Here is a 23,865-nt window from a genome sequence, read left to right on the forward strand (position 1 = left end):
TGCCACATCATCATATAGTCAACGCCATGTAAGCAAAAAGTGTCACATTAATTTAATTAAAATACCACATCAATATATTTAATTATTAAACTTAACAATATTAAAATTAATAAACTGATAAAATATAAAAATGTAATCTACATAAATTATTATATAGAAATTAAATTCATAACCTTTGTAAAGTGAAAAACTAATTGTATAATTTAATCAAATTTTTTCTATGAAAAGAGAAAGGTGATCCAAGTTAAGACTAAATATAAGCTTTGTCATACCCATTTTTTTAAAAAAAATTATATATGTTTTAATTACTTGAACGAATTGATTGAGGTAGATTATTTCATGGAAATCGTGTGGAAACAAATAGCTTCTCGGTAAGAGAAAGACCAAAGATGGAGTCAAAGAAAGCTTCTGTAATAATTTTTTCGAATTATTCAAAAGTTTTATTGATTTGAATGTGATTGGATAAAGTGATGTGATTGGCCTTGTTGGCATCGTGTCGGCAAAACTGAACAGTCATTCCATGCTTGTGTTTTTGACAAATGTAAGAACATTACCTCCTTCAATTATTGCATGCAGGAACTTCACAAGCGGGCAGGCAAACAGGAGACCCAAGGAAAAAGACCTGAATGAGGCAGAGTCTTTGTACCAAGGGGAGGTGTAACCATTAGCCCAAGCTTGGAGTTTTTACAGTTTTGCTTTGTCTAGATGATCATTTCTTGGAAGTTCCATCCCAAGTTGACTGGGGCCAACCCCTTCATTATCAATCATCAAGTAGACAGAAAAAATCATACTTCTAACTCAAAAATTGGTTTGGCAGAAGGCTGAGTCAAGTCCTAATAACTTAAAAGAAAGGGTTGACCTACATCTCTCTCTTGACCCTATGGAAGACATTTTTAGCTTAGCGAGTAAGGACTCTTCAACTGTCTGAAAACCTCCTTCTTTCCCCACTTCTGCATTACCCTTCTGCATCATAAAGAAAAGTTGCATTTTCTTTTTCTTTTATTCACACTTGCATTTTTCATCTTGTCAGGCAAGTTCCTTACCTTAATAATAAAGGTTTGGAACAATTATCAATCCAGAAAATCCAAATGGGCCCATTCAACATGTCATTTTAATTATTCCCCATGCAGAAAAAGACTGGTTTTTGGAAGGAAACCTTTACCATGTTTGACTCTACATATCCCCATGTTTACTGCAAGGGACAAGCAATGCTCATTACATTAAAATCAATAATCAATGGTTTGGGATTAGAAAAAGCATAGTTTAACTTTCATGCCTAAATAAAAATATACAACATGGAAAATGGGAGAAGTATAGCCAGTGTGGCGACCAGATGCAAAAATGGGTAGAATGATTTAGAAAAATATCCATCTCCTTCGCCTAGCCCTCTGCAACATGAACACAAGTTACCAACATTAACAGCTTGCAATTAAAATGACACACTGCAAAGTCGAACACTTTCACATGTTGAAGCTAAATGATTTCTATCAAACTGGGCTCACTATCACCAAAATAAGGTTTCAGGGATAGCAACTAAAAGTAAACCATTCATAGATTGTGAATGCACTACCATTGAATAAATATCCAGTGTCGGACAAAATTGTTCCTAGGTCAATGTCCATCATAAAGAATCTAAGATCATGTAGGTCCGAAATTTGGGAATACACAAAAACTAGGCCCATAAAATCATTATATGTCTTCCTTCTTGCTTCCATATGGTATGTTTAAAAAGCCAGGCCTTAGTTACTGGTCCACATGCTTAATGACCTTCTACCATATTAGCAGTTACAAAATCTCCTAAAATATATATCTAATATGTGCTACAATAAGGATAGAGTCATATAGGTCACACGGCTCCAAGGAGACATCTTACTTTGGAAAGCTCCATCTTGCAGACAAGAAATCAACTTAAAAACCACTAATACAGAAAGCAACATTTAGAGCATCCATGCAATGCAATGGCAGAATAAAATGGAAATGGAAAAATTCAAGAACATAAGCAATGCCATGGTCCAAGTAGCAATCTTTTGTAGTTTTGTATTTCTTAGCATAGAACCATGACTAATATATCGTTTTATGATGACCAAGCAAACAGAACGTTATATGAAATGATAAAAGTAAAAATTTGAATTTGGTCCCTTTTTATTTCAATTGAATAATTTTAATCTCTCTACCTCAATTAATCCCTACACTTTTATTAAGAATTGATTTAAGGACAACAAATAACAAAGTTAAAATTTTAATGTTAATTTGTATGACGTGGCATTTAGTGATGACATGATATGATGAGATTAATTAATTTTTTGACCATGGGACAAATATCAATCTAAAAATATCACATTTTACTTTGATTACATAATAATTATTTTTTTAGATTCTAAATTAAACAATTTTGTATTATATTTTAAAATAAAGGGTTTCTTTTCAGAGCAAATATGAGTCATGTGGCCAAAAAAAATTCAAATTCTCATGTCAAGTAATCAAACAAAGTTGCCATATGGCCGAAATTAATGACATAATTTTAATATCATTATAAATTGCTCTTAAATTGACTTTTAATAAAATGTAAAGATTAAATTTATTAAAATTGAGGTAGAGGGACTAAAACCACTGAAATGAAATAATAGAGGGATCAAATTTAGAATTCAACCAATGACAAAAGAATGTAAAACAGGCCATTTAAGGAGCATAAAAATGACCATTACACTACATTTGTAAGCGAAGAAAGTAAAAAACTTCAAACCTTTTGATTTCGATTTTGGGATTGTAGTACAATTGGCTGAGGAAGGAGACCATTATCAATGTTCTGAATGTATGGACGTACCTTCTCCTCCAACATCTCATTCAACTGAAAATCAAATATCAGAAAACCATGAACAAAAAAATATTGGTTTTGACAGTAACAACACCAAGAAAACAAGATAGATAGAATCAGCTGTAACAATGGAGAAAGCAGTTTTAAGAGAAAATAAGCAAAAGAAATTGAAAAACACAAGTTAAATGTATTTGTTTGTTTTCTGTTAACAACATGCTCCTCTAAGAGGCATATTTTACATAACGCAATTCTGCCAACTTTATGGATTCTTTCCTCTGTTTGCACTTGCAGACAATTTCACAGTTTAGCAAGCAACATGCATGTGCAAGTGTGTGTGTGTGATTGTGAGCATGTGCAAGGCACATGGATGTTTGTACAGGTACATGTGCATGAGTGCAGGAGATCATCTTGCCTTTGGGTCAAAGCCTTAAGGTCCCAACTGAAGCAATTTAAATCCAACATTCCACTTTTCAACAAACAAATCACAAAAACTTATAGGTTCTCTTTTTTATATTTTCAATTCTTTCAGTAGTAAAGAGGCCATGAAGAACCATTATCTACGGAACATTTACTATTTTAAAAATCATAAATGTCGTTGTTGAATTGCTGACATACCACACAGGGTTTTTCTTTTAAAAGGCATGAATCAGAAGTTACTAACCTTCTCTTGACGCCATTTTGTTTCCCACTGAGTATCTAAAATTTTAACAGCAATTTCTCTTTGAGCATTAAGAAGAACAGTCATTTCATACAGTTTTGCTGGATCTTTAAGGTCGTCTTCACTCCAGGAAGATGCATTTAGGGGAAGGTCCAGCTTCTGCAAACACTCCGCAGTTAGTCCTATTATTGCCATAATAGTTTCGAACAGATCAAATATACAAATTATGTAATATGACAACAGTGGATACTCACACCCCAATTCTGTGGCCGTGGAGGAGGATCAAGTTTCATGACTTCTGCCTCCAATGCCTTCTTGGCCTTGTAATAAGGGATATTTTTCACTACAACAGGGTCATCTCTAGCACGAACAGGATCTATGGCAATCAAGGCCTGTGAATGTCAAATTAATTCACATTAGCAACTTTCCAAATAAAAGGAATTATATGTACTTCGTAACTATGAACCATATAGAGCACCAACTTGGTGGAGAGTTATCAAAAGAACTCCACTAGGTATGATCCCCCAATATAATCAATTCAGCAATATACCAAGCCTATTTGGTCATTGAATAATTTCAATACTTTTCTTTTCCAACTCTAGTGAAAATGGTAAACTAAATGAAACACGTTTGGCTCATCAAAACTAGTAAAATCTTTCACAGGATGAGGTGGCAAAGAGGCTAAAAGTGAAAATAAAAAGAAGATCCCCCACCTCTCCCCCCATCTTTTCATGGAAAATGAACATATAAAAGCATTTCTACACCCAAACAAGCTGTTAGAAAAACATATAGAAACAAAGACTTACTGTTTTCTTATGCATGATTTATCTTATAAACAAATTCATGCATGTTTCGCTCATAAAAGTGATCACAGACATGCTACCTAAAAATTTAATGATTACATTAAATAAAATCATTATCTTACTTCCTGTAAGTGCTCCCAGCCAGGATTTCGCTTGGCCACCACATCTCGAAGTTGATCATACCGCATAGATTCCTAAATCCAAGAGAAACTCAAGCAATTACAAGAGCAGAAATTCCTTTTTAACAAACTGCGTTTGATGCAATAAAAGATTCTTTGACTGATAAAAGAAAACATCATGTAATAAGAAGATAAATTTCAAATAAGTAGTGAGATCATACATACCTATATCTCTAATTTATTATGTAAAATTGACTTCTAACAAATTTTGTTCACTATTAATCTCATAAATGGCTATCCATTAATTATCCAAGGTTACAAACGATCTCATAGACAAGTAGTGAGATCATAAACACATATACCTTGTATTGCCACCAAATTTTCTGCTTCACATCATCATCAAAGTCAAATCCACCCACAATCTGAGGCAGGGTAAGCAACCAAAATGCTGCAATGCTGGGGTCTTTCATGCTGTGAACTATGTGCTGAAACAGTAAATTTGACCAAGAAATATCAAATTAAATAAGAAAAAGAATGTAAACTATATGACATGTAATCATCTACGTACAAATTCTAGGATCTTGAGTCTTTAGATATATATAAAATATGGCATATGAGTTTAAAAACAGAAATAAGACTCTGTTGGTATTGTAGTGAATTTAATAATGATTGTAGAGAACCATGCGATGTTATATTTATTTCCTTCCCCTTAGCAATTCAGTTATTTAATAATATAGAAATGCTCTACGCAACCTTTAACATTGAAAAGAACAGATAGGGAGCAATAAGTTATGATACTTGCCTCATATGGATAGTCCATCTTCCTTAGGATATCATAGGCTTTCCATGGAGGTTCCATTATCTACAAAAAGCACACCAAATTTAAGGATGGGCAACTTTAGCATGAAATAAGTAAGAAAATTACAACACTAGTAGAAGTGAATAACATTTAAAACAAGAGTTGTTGAATGTTTCAAAGATATACAGTCAATTACAAAAGTAGAAGGGGGAAAAAAAGAAAAAAATACAAAAGTTTATAGTATAATGCATAAACTCTGTATCCTCCAAAATTTCTTCATCCATATCTTTAATACAGTTTGCACGAGGTTTAAAGTCTAAGATCTAAACTGGCCAAAACAAAAATTCTTATCTCTAAGCTGGTGCTACCTTTTAGATTATTTCTGATCAAGTTGAACCTTTATTTAGACATTTTGTATTACAGGTGTATTTTGGTTAATTTATTGATTAATTATTGTATCTTTAAAATATTTCAGAAGGTATCCCATCTCAATATGCATCATATAGCATCTCAAGCCAAAAATCTAAAGTAATAAGACTTTAAGGAAAAGTTAATTACAGCATAACAGCCTTCTTCCCTTAACAAAAAGGGACAATAATCTGTTAAAGATGACAGATAATTAAAGCCATAGCATGTCCCCAACAAAATCTGGTCATATTCTCAGAGCGAATACTGATGAGTTAAAAGGGCAATGTGAACCACTTTCTAGCGTTGAGGTATATCATGCAACAAATTGTTAATGCATAATGGTTCTAGATAGTCATTGCAATTGATTCTGTGTTTCAAGATAGTGATAAAGACAGAAGCCAGTTGATCACAAAGAAATTTACAATGTCTTTTTTGTTCAAGATAGGAGAACACAATGTCAAATGCTAAGCATCCCATAGACTAAACAGTGACAGAGCAACTCACATCATCAGCAGAGATCCTGACTTGTAATTTGTGCTTGCATTCAGGACAGTGCATTACTCCCTGCAAATTACACATGTTTCACCCAAGGATCAAAACTCAAAACTTTTCAGTTAAAAGAACTCAGTAATGAAGGATGATAGTAGAATTGAACAGGAAAGACTTTCAGGAACTAAATTCAATATGCCCAGAAATCACCGTTCCATCACAAGTTGGGCAGTCTTTAGATGGCAATGGCGTATTAAGATCAATAGAGGATGGAAGGTGCACCAGCTCTGCTCGATTATCAGCAATAGCATCTGCAACACATTCTGCAGTTGCCTTCTCCCCACTGCAGGAGATTCAGAGAGAATATTCACGATTAAATAACAAAACAACCAAGCTTGAGCTGGATTAAGGATTGAAGACCTAAACAATGTCAGTTAAGATCATAAAGCCATTCAATCTCCAAACATTAACCACCCAAGCCTAAGACCCTAGTGTCTTGTGGACTGAACATCTTTAAGAAACTCTATTGTACCCAAGCTCAATAAGCTTGTTCTTTTGTATGGTCTATGCCATGGAGGAAATGGGGAGAAGATATAGATACAGGTATACAGTCAGAAAAAAGTGACCAGAGGTTAATCTACCTTCTCAAGGTGTAATTTTTCACTTGGTAGTGCACCTTCCCTGATCCTTGGCACATAGTACACCGCAAAGCCATCCATCCATTGCAGGTTCGACAGTTCCTGAACTTGACAGACCAATCTCATGTAAGAAGGCATTTCATTTAAGATTTACATTTCAAATTTCAAGTTATTGATAACACAACAAGCTAGTAATAATCATTTCTGAAACTTCAAGAGAGTTGTGGAAAACAGGTAGAGAAATAAATCATGTGTACATAACCGTTTAAACAAAAGTTGGCTTCTAATTTTCTGTCAGATCTACATCACTAAACTGATAAATGACACAGTTGATGTGAGTGCCAAAAGTTTAGTGTTTCTTTAGTAACAGTCAATATTAAGCATACACCAAAAAGTTGAAATAGTCTTTGCTTTAACAAAAATATCGGAATTGATATTCTCCACATGATATAATAAATCTCAAGTGTAAAATGTTTAGAAGAAAGTAGAAGGATAAAATAATCCAGAATCCAACTTATGTAACAGTAAAATTGGAGTAGCACATTAAGATGCCACCAGTTCTATGAAATTAGAATTTAATTAATGATGAGCAGAATCCAAAATATAACTTTGAAGGGATACTGAAATGCACCTTTGACATATCACCTTCTTTCCCAGCTCTAATGCGATATCATAGGTTCCTAAAGCAGCAATAGCCTGCAATCAACCCATGATAAAAGAATTAAGACCAATGAATTCAGGCTACCCCTTCTCTAACCTTTAGAAGGGTAAATCATTAAAAGAACAACCAACATGGGCACATTTGATGCTCACAGTAAATGGAGCACACAGCATGTTGTTTCTATGTCCTTTACGAATTTAGAATTTATAAGGCATATTGGCAACTAGATACTATAGTTTCATTGTAAATGCTTAATCTTTGAAATGTAAAAACTGAAAGTAATGTAAGCATACAGAAGTTCAACCATATATTATGTCGAAAATGTCAAAGTTAAATGAACCATCAGAAGTCGAAAACTCAGCCACCAATTCATCAGGTGATCAGTTCCACTCAAAATGGACACTAAATAAATTGAAATTTATGAGCACTAATTTTTTAACTCAAATGCATCTTTCAATAGAACATCACTCAGCAATAAACCAATAAACAAAGTGGCAATTAGCAAAGACCCAACTACTCGTTTCACAAAAATGACAGATACCATAAAATTTTGAGCACCAAAAAAGAAAAAAAAAACAACTTTCAACAAAAAGCTCAAAACTTTAACAGATTGCACAATTACCCATTTCAGAAAATTGTAATTATAATAAACAAGAACATACCAACCAACAAAAGGAATAAAAACGTTACAACCCATTTGAGCAAAAGACATAGACCTGACAAAGGAAAAACTTACAAAGACAGAAGTGTAGGAGAGCTTGGAGATAAACTCAGGGATGCCAAAGCCACGAGGAGCGGAGCCAGCAATGTCAAAGGCAAGAGTGAAAGGAGAGAGCACTACTTTTATAGGGAACTCCAAAATGTCAATCACTTGTTGCCCATATCTAGTTGAGAAGAACTTGTATTGGGTATCTGCGAATTGCTTCACACTCTTTATCAGCTTTTCGGTTCCTCTGGACATAGCTACCGGTCGAACAGAAAGAGAAGGGAAAGGTACACGTATCGTTGGATAATGTTGAAGTTCCTTCTTACTTTTTTCGTTTTCAATTTGGGGTTTACTCTGGGTTTTTGGATAAGCTTGGGGCGAGGATAGTTTAATCTCTGCAACCAAACACTTCCATTATTGCACCTTTCGGAATTTATAAAAAATTTATATTTGTTTGGCATTCATGGAAAAATTCTTAAAAGTAAATAAACTATTTAAAAAAATTTACTTGTTACTGTATAAATTTGGACAATGTTTAAAAAGTTTATTCACTATTACTTGTTACTATATAAATTTGGACATAATATTTTAAAATTTTTCTAAATTTTTTAAAGAAACTTAAATAAAATCTTATTCTTTTATATATAATACATAAATGGCAATATTTGATTTTTCTTTCCCACTGCAGCATGCAGAGTTCATGCAGAAAACAAAAACCCATGCTTGAAACATGGCCCAACAAGATGGAAGGAACAAATAGCAAGGAAGAGTAATGAAATTAAATGCATCCAAGTGGGTTTATTTATTGTCATTTAATGAAAGGAACATTTTGTAAATTGTTAAGCAAAATTTGCAAAACAAAAGAAATACACTGATGCCTCATAAAATACAATGATAATTACTTCAACAACAATCTCCTGAGAAGCTTCAATGGATAGGAGTTATGAAGCCATAGAATGAGGCGTGTATGCACGGTTGAATTTTCTGGAATCGTAAGCCAACTATTGCAGATCAAAACTCTCATGCATTCAGAGTTCTAGATGCTTGCAATCTCATAGTCTTGGCACGCAATCTCTCCATGAATGCTGGATTGGCTCTAAGTCTGTTCTTCACATACGAAGCACGAACTTCCTGCACCATTTTGTTAGCTTTACCAGCTTCCTCAATGAGAGAAAATAGGGTTCGAAGGCAATCTTTTCTGTTCTCTTCCCGGTGTTCAAACCTGAAAGGTTGGAAGAATGGATAAAATAAATTTAACAGCTCCCCAAGGATCCAGAAGTGCAAAGAATATGTCTACAAGCATAAAAATAATTATATCAATCCTATCCAAACAGGCATTGATTAAGGCACATAGGAATCATTTAAGACAACTTATTGTACTTTTACCAGGTGCAAGAAGTCATAGTAATTTAATTCCTGCTGCTGGGGTTTCAGAAGATTACTAGGGGCCATATGAAGACAAAGAAGATGAAAAGACGCAAGGAGTCATTTGGAAAGAAAAATGCAGTATCATTACCTCTCACTAGTAATTGTAAGCTCATCTTTGCCTGGATGGTATCTCTTCCCAACAAGCTCCCTTAACCGGCGAAATTGATGCTTTGAAAGCCCAAGCTCCTTCACTGTAACAGACATCTTTACTTTTCTGTTTTTGGGATGCCATGCATCACCACCAGGAGCAAAGACTACCCGTGTTTTCCACCTGAGGATTGGCCCTTCACCAGGTGGGTCATCCAAGTTCTTTTTCATGTCAGGCACATCAGTCTCATCAAATTTGGGTGGGCCCTCAGCTTCCATCATCCTTCCATATTCCATGACCATCTGATCCTCAAACTCCTTGAATAGCTCATAAGCTTCTTCAACTTCAAGCTCGCCTCTTTCACACATATCACCTAGCTCATTAAACCTTTCTTCCACCTTTTTCTTCATCTCATCTGGTCATGCCAACATAAATTAAATCACAGCTGGCAAACATCCATTCACAAAGAACATCAAAATAATGCTCAGAAGATTAAATATAAGACTCTTGCAAGTGTAGGAGGGTCATAAATACAATTAAAAAAATAAAAAAAGAAAAGTCAAACTGCAAAAACGTCAAAAGGACATTGCAGATCAAGTTTTGAATGTCCGTTAAAAGAAACACTGAATGTTCAACACATAACTCCCACAAACAGGATGGTACATGCATTTATCATATACCAATTTCTGATATTAGACAACTCTATTTCTCAACACTTTCAAAAAAGTCATATATCTCAGTTACTCTCATTCAAAAGTTTATTCTTAACATTTTCAATTCATTGAACATAAACGTATGAACTATAACAAGCCAAAATTAATCAGATGCTCTGAAAGTGCAACAACTACTCTAGCTATCCCTTGATCCAAGTCACTCCAAATGATGACCAACTTTTTCCTTTCTTTAATATAGTCCAAGTTGAGTGAAACTTCCATAACTTGTTACAGTGTATGAGCACCATGCAGTTCATATTTAAAAGAATATATAAAGTTAAAATGAAACACCCTAGACTCTAGAGGCCAATAAGATAAAAGGACCATCATTGAAAATCTCATATATTGATATCCTAGAGCTATGAACTTGCTTCCTTCAATTGTACAAGCTTTGTGTTTTAACATTAAGTCACATAGGCGTAAAGCAACCATGGTAAACTAAAACAAGATCCACCTATTATTTCACCCTACAAATCTGTCTTGGTAACGATTAATATGTAAGAGTTTTGCAATGAATATTCATGAGAAATAAATCGTATAAATATCAATTTGCCTATAATAGTTAAACTGGAAAGGCGCAAATGGAGTGACATTTAAAATTGAACTTGAAAAAGATATATTTACTCATAAAACAAATTCTTTAATCTTAAGCCATCACTTTGCTGGTGACTATTTATGTGTCATCACAAGCAATTAGCTTTTGAGAATTGAGGTAGTCTAGGGCCATTTCTCGTTTATCAACATTATGGCCACAAACACAGCAAGTATTTAAGCGTTTTCTATCTAAACTTAATTTCATTTAAAAACCAAATGGTGGCTAATATTTCAGAAAATGCATACAAAAAGGAAAACAGAGTAGGAAACAACTTTTGAGGAAAATTAGGGGTGGGTTGCTCAAGACTAATAAGCAGGTCTTCAGAGTCAACATTGTGATAAGAATCACAAGCAATTTTAATAAGTCCACCCTTGTCATTTCACTACACCAAAAAGCCTTCAAAATGTTACCATAAATCATCTCAGAAGAAAAAAGATTGATAATCTTAACATCTATAAGTATTGTAGATGAAAAGCTAGAAATTAGCAGTAAGTCAAGCATAGACAGTAAAGCAATTAAGTATTATGGAACCAGACAGCCACACATATAAAGGACATAGGATGATATATTAAAATTGGGACAAACCTGGAAGGAGCTTGTCCCAGCTAAGCATATCCTCTAGAATCTCCTCACACTCTTTTGTGTCTTTAAGATATCCATGCTGAACTGCTTCTTTAATCATCTCATCCCACTTCTGATCATCCATGTTAAAATACTCATCCTTGACCATTTTCTTCATAGCTATATCCCTTGCATTATACAAATCATCAATCTCTTCATCAGTTGAGTACAACTCTTCAAAATCTGATTCAAACTCTCTATCCGTCACATCATCAACTGGTTGAATCCTCGTTTCTTCCAACAAATCATCATCCGTCTCCTCATGCTTCCCAAGCATTTTCCTCTTCAAAATGGCCTCAAGAACTGATGGGAGTGCCTCCTCATCCCCTTTGAAGTACTTCTCAATTCGCGTTTTCAGCTCTAGCACCAAAGAAGAAACAAAGTTAAATTAAATAGAAATTAAGAAATAAACTACCACTTGCCTTTCTTATTATCCAAACCAAAGAAAAAATTAAATTTCTTTTGCTTTTCTCATTATCCAAACAAATGTGTAACAAACCATTACCAAGCGATAAACGAGATGCAGAAAAAAGAAGCCCAGATCAAAATTCTTAGACCCAAATTTTAAAATTTTTTACCAAACTAAGAACACCAACACAACAAACCAATTCAAATTGACCCAAATAATGGAAAAAAAAATCAAACTTTACACTCAGCTCATATTTCTTTTCTCATCATCCAACAAATACGCCACAAAAAAACTGCCAAAAAGAAACCCAAAATCCAATCTTTTTTTCTCCGGATTCTTACCTTCAGTACTCACATCCTCAACATCCAAAGCTACATCCTTGACATGGGCTTGAGCTAATGAAGTAGATTCAGCAACTGGGTCAGGCTTCTTTTCGCCGGGAGAATCCGACTCGGACGAGTAGAACCTGAGTCGAGACGGAGTCGACGCGGCGAGTGGGGTGAGTGACTGGACTGGGTTTTGACTGGTTTTGGTATAAGAGTAAAGAAAATTGCGAGTAGTGAGTGAAATGCTTCTCAACAGCGCTCTTTTCATGGCTTCCAAGAAGGGTTGTAGGATCTGGGTTTCTTTTCTTCTCTTCTCCTTTTCTTTTTTCCTTTTTTGTTTATCAGTGTTCTTTCGGTTTCATTTGGGGAGAAAGAGTAGGGTTTTTGATTTGCTTTGGGGTTTTGATTTGAGAAGGAAAAATGTTTCTTGGCTTGGGTTTTAGGCTTAGAGCCCACTTGATTTATGGCTGCTTTTTTGGACTAAATTAACTTTTGGTTTCTAATTTGGGTTGGCTTTTGCATTTACTTGGACCAAGATTAGTTTCTTTTTTCCCCTTTTTTAGTGTGTCTATAAATTTAAACTATTTTTTCTGAAAAAAGGAATACACATTAAATATCTTATGGTTAAAAAATAGAAGGTCGAGTTACTGTCAAAGTTATAAATCTGATCCGAAAAACTTTCACCAATTCGGTGAAACGTAAACAGTTGATGTGTTATTCCCTATCTAAACCGATTCATTAATATATATCACAATTATAAAATACATTCAAACATTTGGTTCATTGATTAATACATTTCTCTATCTAAAGAGTAAGATTTGAATCCACCCTCCCTCAATCATAAAAAAAAAAAAACTTCAAACCAATTCCATCCAATTTACAAAAATCTCAAAACCAATTTAATTTAGTTCATGAAACCTTCAAAATCGATTCATTCTGATTCACGAAACCCTTAAACCAATTCAATCCAATTCACAAAACTCTAAAACTAATTCAATTTAATTCATAAAACTCTAAAACCAATTTGATTCAATTTACAAAACTCTTCCTAAAACCCTAAAATCAATTTGATCTAATTCAAAGAATGCTAAAACTGATTTAATTTTATTCAAGACAACCTAAAACTAATTCAATCCTATTCAAGGCAACCTCAAACCAATTCAATTTGATTTAAAAAAACCCTAAAACCGATTAGATCTAATTCAAGAAAACCTTAAACCCTTAAATCGATTCGACTTGATTCAGTGAACTATAAAATCGATCCCATAAACTCAAAACCCGATTCAAGAAGCCCTTAATTAGTTATAAAACTCTAAAATCGATTTGATCCAATTCATGAAACCTTAAAATCAAATCGATCCAATTCAAGCAAAGACTAAAACCGATTCAATCCTATTCAACGTAACCTAAAATCCGAAACCCAATTCAAGAAACCCTTAATTAATTCATAAAATCTTTAACTCGATTCCCAAAACTCTAAAATTAATTCAATTTTTTCTAAACCTAATTACAATAATTTTTTTCTAATATTATGCCTATTCTATTTTATAATTAATTGGATGTACGAGATTAGACTTAAAGTTTGATTATAAAAAGGAAAAATCCGAACACCTCCATTAATAAGTATCCTAAAATCATTTAAGATTTTTAATATTTCAAAACATCTTAATTACAGCATTAATTGTAAAAATATATTTCTTATAAGTGGGCTTTAAATCACAGCACAACAAGGCAAGCCTCTTGACTCCAATAAAGCAATAAATTCTCATGAAACGTGCCACTTGCCAAACACAATTTCCCCTCTTTAATCACACTCTAAATCAAATTCCCAACGGAAGAAATTCCACTAATTTGACCCGCAGCCACATCCCCATTCCCCCAAAACGTGCTGAAATCTCAACTCACTGTCGCTTCATCACACCCCCATGGGCTCCAGTCAAAGGCCGCCATTAGTACCTAAAGCTGTGAATGAGTCCTAGTAAATATTTATCTTGGAGTTGAGTCCGAGTTCAAGTTAGTCTTGACCACAGCATACAGTAAGACAATCACTCCTGACCCAAGGTACATTCATTCTCACCTTGGACAAATCAAGACAAAATATGTACAGCAGAGAATTGTCCTGTCCCATCTCTCAACAGAGATTGAAGATAATAAAAGAAAGGCCCTTTAAAGGGCATATTTTAAAGCTCCCGCAGAACTAGCCTCTTTTTTTAATTTTTTATTTAAAGATTCTCCTTATTCGTTACTTTTCTAGCTATATATTAAGGAGAGCCTTTGTTTTTGCAATGGCTGTAGCAACAGCAGTGGCAGTAAACGGGGGCTTGAAGATGGGGAGCGTATCACAAGCTTATTTAGAAAGCAAAGCAGTGAAGGAGACAAGGTCTTTGATATCTGAGCTTTGCCGCCAGTTCTATAACCTTGGATGGGTCTCAGGGACGGGTGGCAGCATCACCATGAAGGTTCATGATAGCTGTATCCCTAAGCCTCAGCAGCTCATCCTCATGTCCCCTTCTGGTACCTATTTCTCAATCAATCATCTTGTGGGGTCTTTTTTTGGTCCTTTTCATTGCTTTTATTTCTTTGGCTTCAGGATGAATGATTTTGAAGCTCAAAGTTGTATTTTTTTTTAATTTTTATCATTTATTTGGGGTATTCGATATCTGGAATATTGTTATTTAAGCTTAATTGTTGATTTTTCTTTATTTTATGGCTCCGGTATTTGTTATTGAAGCTCAAAGTTGATTAATTTGGGAAGTATGATCTTGGGTTGTTGTTATTTTTAGCTCCATAATTTTTGTTTCATTTTCTTGGTTTTGTTATGGAAGCTCAAGGGCGTGTTTTCTGATTATTAATTTGGGATATTTGATATTACAAGTTGTTATCGTTTTAGCTCAATGTTTGTTTCTCATGGTTCTTTTGGCTTATGGGCATTTCATATTCAGGCCCAAATCAGTCTGTGTATTAAATACGGAATGTATACTATGCGGGTTGTTGTTGTTCTATGTGAATTTTTATTTTCTGTTAGAAATGGTTCTTTTTGCTTCTGGTGTATGTTATTCAAGCTCAACTCTGTGTTTCTTCGGTATTAAACTTGGATGTTTGATATCTTAGTTGTTGCTGTTTTAGCTCCCTTGTTTGTTTTACTATACATTTTGGCTTTTGGTATTAGTTATTCAAGCACCGATGACTATTTTTATTTGTTCTGGGATGTTTTATATGTGGGCTGTGGTAAATCTAGCTCAATTTTTTTCCTTTTTATGGCTTTTTGGCTATTTGGTATATGCTTTCAAGCCTCAGTGAGTTGTTTTTTCATTAATCTGAGATATCTCTGCTTTTCTAATGTTTCCTTGTTGATTTTACACAGGCCTCTGTATGAGACTGATTGTGTTTCTGACTTTCCTTTTTACATAAACTATGGATGCTAATACTCAGCTCAGCTGACATTCCACATGGATACAACTCATCTTGTGTTATATTCTGGATATTGTCTTCTGGCATGGCTCAATTATGGGTTTGTGACTTGGTACTTTGATAGGTGTTCAGAAGGAGAGAATGGAACCAGAGGACATGTATATATTATCGGGTGATGGGTCTATCATAACTTCACCTTCTTCAAAGCCATACCCTCATAAGCCTCCCAAGTGTTCTGATTGTGCTCCTCTTTTTATGAAGGTAACTATTATCTGTGCTTTTAAATAACTATTGTTTGATGTAGTTTAATCAATCCAACAGTATACCTTACTGAGTGTTTTTTATTGAAATTTGGTAATTTTATGATATAGTTTATGAGGCTGATATTGAAATATTTGCTAGGATAGCTGGCTTTTATGATTTGTTTTATTTTTAAACACCACATAACTTTTTAGTTTGATCTTTCATGTAATAAGGCTTGACGATGAAAATGAGCATGATACTTTGAACATTTTGTTATTATGGTGTTGGTAACTTCGTGCTCTTTTTACTGTAACTTTGGTTGCCTTCCATTTGGTTGCTGAGAAAACAAAGTAATAGAAGGGAGGATGAACCTCCAATCAAATGTTTGTTTTCTTGGGATAACTTGTAAACCACTACTTCTCCCACCCATCGAGCTAGATAGAGAGAGAAACTAAAAAGGAATAGACGTGAATCTTCTTAACAGTCCCAAAAGGTGATGAATTTAAGATTAGAAACTATGATTTTTGTGGGTTTTCCTAGTTTTGATTGGAAGTAAAGCATGTGCTATTGTGACTACTGTTGGATTGAAATCAGACCATAGTCACCTGTTGTTTAATGGTGGCAAACAAGATTAAAGATCCTAGTTACAAAATGGTAGCCAGCAGATTTTGTTCTCATCTGTTTTAGGTGCGCTTGATCCCATCTGACCTTGTGATATTCCTGGAGGGTGTGAAGTTAAGTTATGCACGGAAAATTGAAAGCCAAGAATGATGTATGTATTGGCCCATCTGGAGTATAACTATTGATTCTTTCACACAAATGTTTAGTTGCAGATCACTTGGTTTATTTAAGCAGTCAAACTAGTACTTTATTTGTCTCCATCTTATAAATGTCTAATTTGTGGAGATTAGTTAATGAATTATCCATGACAGTTGTCGCCGAATCAGTCTTAAGCAGAATGCCCCCTTTCCACTTAATGTTTTTGGGGCTCTATCTTTATCTCTAAAAGGCTTTCTCCCCTCATGATTCAGGCATATCACATGCGTAATGCTGGAGCTGTTATCCATAGTCATGGGATGGAATCTTGTCTTGTAACGATGATCAATCCACTTTCAAAAGAGTTTCGTGTAAGTTTTTGTTTTGACTGTCAAATATTATTCTAAAGTGTGGTTCTATCTTTCTCCCACTTTTAATTTCCGTCTTCACTGCTACACATCTCTCTCTCTATTTCAGTGATTGACTTACTTTTTCTCTTTTCGATGTTTGCAGATCACTCATATGGAGATGATAAAGGGAATTCAAGGGCATGGTTACTATGATGAACTTGTAATCCCAATCATCGAGAACACAGCCTATGAAAATGAGCTCACGGATTCTCTTGCCAAAGCTGTATGTTTCTTTTGTGTTCATCCTGTCATAGAGATTATGAGATTGCCTTTCATGTTGATCATAGTTCATGTAGCCGAATAAGATTAATGAATATTACTTTAGCAACGAGGAGTATGCCTATTTCCTTGTGCCACTTTGCTAAATTAAAGCGAATGATGTGTCTATTGCCTGTTACCACTTTGTTAAGGTTGATAATTTGCTGCCAAAAGGTAATGGAGGCATGGAAAGGTTTCCTTGGACCAGAAAGATTGGCCTTTCAGTGTGGAGTATCATCCCATAGAATGGATGATGTTGCAACTCTCTACAGAAATTTATTCTGCTCTTGTCAAACCATTATATTTTGGTTGAATCTATCCATGTAAATATTTCCTTCACTCGATTGAAGTTGACTTTAATGTTATTCAGATAGAAGCCTATCCTAAAACAACTGCTGTACTTGTTCGCAATCATGGCATATATGTATGGGGAGACTCATGGATCAGTGCTAAAACTCAGGTTTGTAAAACTTATGGAAATGTTTGAATCCAAACTGGTGAAATTTTTATAATGTCTCTGGAGCTTCTCTTTCTTATGGCTTAACTATTGCTTATAGATGTCTAAAGTTTACTACCGTTGACATGCATACAGTATGATAAATTTTGCATTCATGTGAACAAGAACGTGAAAGAATAACGAAAAACTTTATTAAGAGTTGAATCGTCTCCTTGTAATATAGAGGTTCTTACATGTTTTATTGCTCATATTGTGTTTCTCACTTTGGCACTGACACACTATTTCAGGCTGAATGTTACCATTACCTCTTTGATGCTGCTATTAAACTTCATCAACTAGGCTTAGAGTGGTCTACTCCAGATCATGGCCCTATTCAGAAAGTTAAAGGAGTTTCAGGCATCAATGGCAGGATAAATGTGTCTACAAAGGCTGGGACTGTGGATTCAAATTATAAACTTGACCCATTTCCAGTAAGAAATTTACATATTTTCCCTTCCATTGGTAAATTCAGGTTTACACATAATAGTATTTCCCTTTTAGCAGATATAGTGGATTGTTAAAGTGGGTAAACTGTTTCTTTACTCTTTAATGTGAATGGGCAAATGACATTCTGGTAGACTCTGACTGTTTAAATGAGAAAGAAGATTGGTCCATTCAATTGTCAGGAATACATTCTTACTTTTCAATTTTATTCCGTTGCAGCGTTGCATTGTGCTGGATATTGAAGGAACGACAACTCCTATTTCATTTGTAACAGATGTTCTCTTTCCCTATGCCCGAAACAATGTTGGGAGGCATTTGTCTGCAACATATGCTACTGCCGAAACCCAAGATGATATAAATTTGTTACGTTCTCAAGTAAGATTTTTATTTGGACTTTTGAACCTTTTGTGATGTTCTACTGGCATCATGATACCAAATTGCTTGCTTGGCTTTCTCAGGGCAATTAATTTCTAATATTTTAGATGAAAGAATTAACTTTAAGAGTTAGGTTGCAAGTTGACTGTCGAATAAATAAGAAATCTTATATTCTTCCCAAGATGCTTACTGACTTGGATACAAATCATAATTTAGACTCCTGTATTTTGGTACCGGAAACTAAAGAATTTGGACTTGCACGTATGTTTCACTGGGATCGCTATTTCTGATAGATGCTTCTTACTGAAAGTATATGCTTGCTTCTTTGGTATGCTCTAGCTAGGCAAACAAAACTTCTTCACCTCTTTTCCTGTAGTTAAGGTGGTGGGATTGTTGGCCTCATAAATTAGCAACCAAGGTAGTCCAGAACTCAAGATTGACTCCTAAATGATATGTCTATATTGAATCACAACATGCTTTCCGCAGGTTGAAGATGACTTGAAGCAAGGTGTTCTTGGTGCTGTGCCTATCCCTTTGGGGGATGTGGGAAAAGAGGAGGTGATTGCAGCTTTGGTTGCTAATGTGGAAGCAATGATAAAAGCTGATCGAAAAATCACTGCCTTAAAGCAATTGCAAGTAAGCAAATATGAATTAGAAAGAAGATACTTTTTTGGAGCTTCTCTTTGGGATGAGCTAATATGAGGTTAAATAGGGTCACATATGGCGAACTGGATTTGAGAACAATGAGCTCGAAGGTGTAGTTTTTGATGATGTACCAGAAGCTCTTCAAAAGTGGCACGGTTTGGGTGTAAAGGTGATCTTGCATTTTTCCTTCACTCTTCACTTTATTATTCATTATACATTTTCATTTTCTGAATGTAGTTCTGGATACTATATTTCTCTATCTTTTGAGTAGGTTTTAATGTATTTGCTCCAGAATTCAGTATGATTGCAGTCCGTTTTTGGACAAGAACATAACTGTTTACGTCTGGAGTTAATATATGAATTGTGGACATCTATATCTGGTCATTCTGCCAAACTGAAGCCAAATTTCTTAGTAGATAGGTGTCCACTTGGAGACTGATCTGGACCTAAGTTCAAGTTAATGTATGTTCATGACCATCTGAGTGGTTGAAAAGTTGTATCACTTATCAGCATAGCTCCAGATACTTTCTCTTTTCTCTGAGAAGACAGACATATCCATTAGGAAAAATTGAAGCATCTTTGGGATGAGAGTGTTTCACCTTTTAGACGTCTCTCAACTCTCCCCTCCCTTTGCAAAAGGATCCCTACTCCCTAACTTCTTGACTACGTATAGACATTTCCATTTTCAATGTTAATCACTCCTTTCTCTTTTCACCACAGGTATATATATATTCTAGTGGTAGCAGGTTGGCTCAAAGGCTTATATTTGGAAACTCCAACTTTGGCGATTTGAGGAAGTATTTATCTGGATTTTTTGACACCGCAGTGGGGTAAGTTTGTTACTTTCACAGACATTTCTGTACTTAAAATAGATTTTCACTTAATACTTACTTTTAATTCAAAGTAACAATCTGTTTCCCCTTCTTTTGCTTGCAGAAACAAAAGAGAAACACGCAGTTTTGTTGAAATATGTGAGTCATTGGGAGTTGATAAGCCATCTGAGATACTATTTGTGACTGATGTGTATCATGAAGCTACCGCTGCAAAAGCTGCAGGTGCTTTTCTGCTCATAATTTCTTTTAACAGTGACTGCCAGATGGCACTAATAATTTGGTTCTACTTTTTCTTTTACTCTATTGTCCAAATTCTAGACCTGTTGGCGCCTGGCTTATATTATTTAGAGCTTACTTTTGCAAAATAAGTGATACTGTTTCTCATATTCTTTCCTTCTTTTTCTCTTTTGTTTGTTTGTTTGTTCTTTTATCTTTTCCCCCTTAGGCATGCTAGACTGTTAAAAGAGAATATCAGAATCCTTTTCCATGTGCAACAAGTTAACATAAGAAAAATAGTAAATTACTGTGCTTATCCTTGCATAAGTTGTCAATTGAGGCATGTGCCTTTAATGTTCAGTGGACTCGTGGACCACCTTCTGGTTTCAGTGTTACTCCAACTAGAAATTTAGGGCAATATATACATTGTCAGTTAGGAAAAAATAAATACCACTTCTTCGTTAATATTTTTATCTTTATCCATGTCGTAGGTTTGGAGGTGGCAATCTCTGTCCGGCCAGGAAATGGTCCTCTTCCGGATAACCATGGATTCAAGACTATCAACTCTTTCTTGGAGATCTGATAGAAGTTCTGTACCTCCGTAGAAATATCAACTGTAATAGTTTCTACACATAATAAATCACTTTTGGATGCAATAAATCTTGGTTTTGTTACAACCATTTCTCAATCTGTTGCTGTCGATTTTGTTTCATATCATCATTCAAGAGAGTTATTTGCTTGTTCATTCTCTAAATATACTCTTTAAGCTATGTGAATAATTTCTATCCTGTGGGCGACCACTACTGCTTATAGCATATGGATTAGTTAGGTAGCCTTGTTGAAGCAAACAACTTATAACGTTTGGTGTCAATCTCTAAACATTCATGTGTTGGCACATTTGTCACTCCATAAAGGATCGGAGGAGACCTCTACCAAACATTGAATGCCATTTAGCTCTGTATGGGCAGTGATGCGGATGTGTAATGTTTTGAAAGAATGATGGTGATAAACTTGCAGAAGATGAAGCCTCAGATGTCTGCTGTGAAATGCACTTGAAAGTTCCAAACATTCCTCAACCAATACAGGTACAAAGAAGTCTGAACTTATTGTGGAGCAACCAAAGCCTAACATTAATTCTTAGACATGCAAGTGTAGGGACCTCTGCCACACAGTAAAGGGTCTGTTTAGATGTCTACCAAACCTCGTGTCCGAGTTAAACTTTGCAGATGGGCAATGATGGTGATGTTTAACATCTGGAAGAATGATGGTCGGTGTTAATATGCTAAACGTGAACTCAGATGTCTGGTTCCAAACTTGATGTCCCTTTCATCCCTTCTTGTTTCTTTTTTCACCAATTTGCTTCTTCCCATTTTTCCTTCTTCTAATACCAATGGTTGCAAGAGAAAAAAATCTTGAGAAGCAAAGGTGATTCGGAAGCTGGAGTTATTTCAAAATCTTGACTAGGGTCAACAAACATCTACTACAGCTGGGGAAGGGTATGCATTTCTCTGAGCATTTGGTTCAGCTTTGCAAATAAAAAGCACTAAATGTGCTAGGCTACTCACTGGCTAATGAGGTAGTTGAAGTTGCATGCATGCAGATACCGTACAAAAGTACGGACTAGATAACACAGCTCTGTCTACTGATTACCAAATGTTTTTCCTCAGTTCAACAGGAAAGATATTTAATTTTATTTTTTCTGTTTTGGCAATGAATAGACTTGGTTTCCAAACTCTATTGACCACACAAAAATTTGCTGGATTTTGCATAGCTTTCCCATATTCAAAGTCCATTTTAAGGGAAAAAAATTAGCTTCAGACAATATAAAGTTCTATATACAGAAACAAGCTTGGCCTAGTTAAGGAAGTGAAACAGCTAACCAAACGCTATCTCCACTTGCATCTCAACTGGTACAAAGAAATGAACATGTTGGCAGGTCTTAGTCCAGTGAAAAAACTGTTGGCATTCAAGCAATGACAAAGTAAAAACTTTGAAAGGGCAAAAAAAAAAGGGAAAAAGTCTTTACATTTACTCAGCATTTTCTTTTGTTCTTTTGTTTTTCTTTTAACTTCATTTTCAATCATAATCATAACAAAAGTCCTACTTTTCCACTTTAGCCTGCTTAGTGTGTTCCCATTTCTTAAGAACTCTGATGAGTGATGTCTCAAAGTCAAGAAAAAGACTGCATTTAAAAGAAAAAAGAAAAAAAAAAGATAAATAAGCCAAGCTGCATGATTGCATACTAAATCAAATTTAAATGACAAAGACTGCTCTTTCCATCTTGAAAGAAGTAACAGATGTGGGTCATTAATCTCTGTTCTCCACAGTTTCTTACCAACCTCGCCTAGCCTTACATACCTAAAACCAATTTTTATAGTATACCTCAACTGCACTTTCAGTACTCTGCTAAGACAGATCAACCAGACTAAAACTGGTGGTGGTAGTTAAGGAAAGCAATTAAAGAAGAAAGGTTTTGGTTAGGGAAATGTAGAACAACAGTAAAACAATATACCAAGAAAAAAAGAAGAAGCTGCATTGACATTTGCTATTGATATTTCTTTTAACTTGCCTCCTACTTGAATTTTGGGGTAGAAAAAAGTGAAAAGATTAGAGGATCCAATAAGGTCACATCTTGTTTGATCCCTTTTTCATTTTCCTTCTTATTATGATCTCTTTTTGTGGGCCATTTTTATGAAAGAAAAGCTTGTTTGTCATACTATTAATTAACAACTGCCTAAGTTGGATACTAGAGTAAATAAAGTTACAAAGACAAAGCAGCACTATTACATGGTACAAGAACTGGCAAAATTTCCAAAACCCAATTTTTCTTTTAAAAAAAAATTAAATAAATGCACCAAAATTTCCATTAAATTGGACTCAACATGGATACCCTTCTTACAATATGGTGGTCCATTCTTAAAAATGCAGCCAAAAAGTCTTCATTGTGCTGTGACCTTCCCTTACTTTCTGAAAAAAAAGTCTTCCCCTTTCTCTCTTTGCCATAAACTCAATCACAAAGAAAGAAATGAACATCCTTACAACAACTGCAATGGTTGTACTATATCTAGAGGCTAAAGATTTTAATTATTATGCTGATAGTTTGAAGGTACTGAGAGACAAGGTTTCATCTCTGATATGTTTTCCCTTTTATCAGAAAGAACTAACAAGCTGACTTGCTTTGGATTGTACACAGAAATGACGCACTATTGCATTTACATAAAAACGAAAGGCAGGACAACCAAAAGATTAGGTTCAAGTAAGTCAAATTATGCAAAGGAAAAGAAAGGTAGAAGTAAATGACCTGCTTCTTTCCTAGGCTAACACAACCACCCAAAGAAAAAGAAGGAAAGAAATTGACTTGTTCAATATGCTAAACAGAAAAGAAGAACTAGAGAAAATTAGTCATTCTTCTCATAGAATCTATGGACAATTAATCTACTTTTAATAGTTTTAAGTACGAAACCAAAATTAAGGAAAAGAAAAAAGAAAGAAGATGTTGAAA

The 23,865-nt window shown here is 34.8% G+C and overlaps 3 protein-coding genes across 4 annotated transcripts; 1 reads left to right on the forward strand and 2 right to left on the reverse strand.

The window, feature by feature from the left end:
• Positions 1-1,023: 1,023 nt before the first annotated feature.
• Positions 1,024-8,480, reverse strand: EMB2737 (embryo defective 2737). The gene is made up of 12 exons (XM_021432401.2): positions 8,127-8,480; positions 7,361-7,425; positions 6,733-6,831; positions 6,302-6,434; positions 6,107-6,166; positions 5,198-5,257; positions 4,758-4,880; positions 4,399-4,470; positions 3,728-3,865; positions 3,477-3,632; positions 2,744-2,848; positions 1,024-1,388 (listed from the first exon to the last, which is right to left on the reverse strand). The coding sequence occupies exons 1-12, from the start codon at positions 8,349-8,351 to the stop codon at positions 1,356-1,358; spliced, it is 1,269 nt and encodes a 422-aa protein (XP_021288076.1). The 5' UTR covers positions 8,352-8,480; the 3' UTR covers positions 1,024-1,355.
• Positions 8,481-8,855: 375 nt separating this feature from the next.
• Positions 8,856-12,723, reverse strand: LOC110419266 (uncharacterized). Its single transcript, XM_021432247.1, has 4 exons — positions 12,292-12,723; positions 11,506-11,901; positions 9,613-10,027; positions 8,856-9,318 (listed from the first exon to the last, which is right to left on the reverse strand). The coding sequence occupies exons 1-4, from the start codon at positions 12,542-12,544 to the stop codon at positions 9,117-9,119; spliced, it is 1,266 nt and encodes a 421-aa protein (XP_021287922.1). The 5' UTR covers positions 12,545-12,723; the 3' UTR covers positions 8,856-9,116.
• Positions 12,724-14,199: 1,476 nt separating this feature from the next.
• On the forward strand, positions 14,200-21,151 carry LOC110419771 (haloacid dehalogenase-like hydrolase family protein). Of its 2 annotated transcripts, XM_021432873.2 has the most exons (13): positions 14,200-14,337; positions 14,572-14,790; positions 15,812-15,948; positions 16,962-17,057; positions 17,200-17,319; positions 17,725-17,814; positions 18,099-18,281; positions 18,514-18,669; positions 19,156-19,305; positions 19,382-19,483; positions 20,035-20,144; positions 20,251-20,369; positions 20,855-21,151. In XM_021432873.2, exons 2-13 carry the CDS (start codon positions 14,604-14,606, stop codon positions 20,944-20,946), a joined length of 1,542 nt encoding a protein of 513 aa, XP_021288548.1. In that variant the 5' UTR covers positions 14,200-14,337; positions 14,572-14,603; the 3' UTR covers positions 20,947-21,151. The 2 variants fall into 2 exon arrangements, with proteins under 2 accessions (XP_021288548.1, XP_021288547.1); XM_021432872.2 differs by lacking the exon at positions 14,200-14,337 and having other exon boundaries at positions 14,434-14,790.
• Positions 21,152-23,865: the final 2,714 nt, after the last annotated feature.

The sequence above is a fragment of the Theobroma umbraticum genome, unplaced genomic scaffold (assembly GCF_002168275.2).
Source record: "Theobroma umbraticum cultivar Fairchild unplaced genomic scaffold, ASM216827v3 scaffold_67.0, whole genome shotgun sequence".
In the NCBI taxonomy this organism is placed as follows: Eukaryota; Viridiplantae; Streptophyta; class Magnoliopsida; order Malvales; family Malvaceae; genus Theobroma; species Theobroma umbraticum.

Bases quoted from the DNA above. Each gene is read 5' to 3' on its own strand.
- EMB2737 (XM_021432401.2), bottom strand. From the start codon at position 8,351: ATGTCCAGAGGAACCGAAAAGCTGATAAAGAGTGTGAAGCAATTCGCA. The intron at 4,881-5,197 runs GCAAGTATCATA...TTACTGTTTCAG, and splicing joins AGATGGACTATCCATATGAG to CACATAGTTCACAGCATGAA. The intron at 4,471-4,757 runs GTATATGTGTTT...TCTTGGATTTAG, and splicing joins AAATTTGGTGGCAATACAAG to GAATCTATGCGGTATGATCA.
- LOC110419771 (XM_021432872.2), top strand. From the start codon at position 14,562: ATGGCTGTAGCAACAGCAGTGGCAGTAAACGGGGGCTTGAAGATGGGG. The intron at 17,058-17,199 runs GTAAGTTTTTGT...CGATGTTTGCAG, and splicing joins CACTTTCAAAAGAGTTTCGT to ATCACTCATATGGAGATGAT. The intron at 20,370-20,854 runs GTGCTTTTCTGC...TCCATGTCGTAG, and splicing joins TACCGCTGCAAAAGCTGCAG to GTTTGGAGGTGGCAATCTCT.
- LOC110419266 (XM_021432247.1), bottom strand. From the start codon at position 12,544: ATGAAAAGAGCGCTGTTGAGAAGCATTTCACTCACTACTCGCAATTTT. The intron at 11,902-12,291 runs GTAAGAATCCGG...CTTTGGTGCTAG, and splicing joins TGAGGATGTGAGTACTGAAG to AGCTGAAAACGCGAATTGAG. The intron at 9,319-9,612 runs GTAATGATACTG...CCAACCTTTCAG, and splicing joins CTTACAATTACTAGTGAGAG to GTTTGAACACCGGGAAGAGA.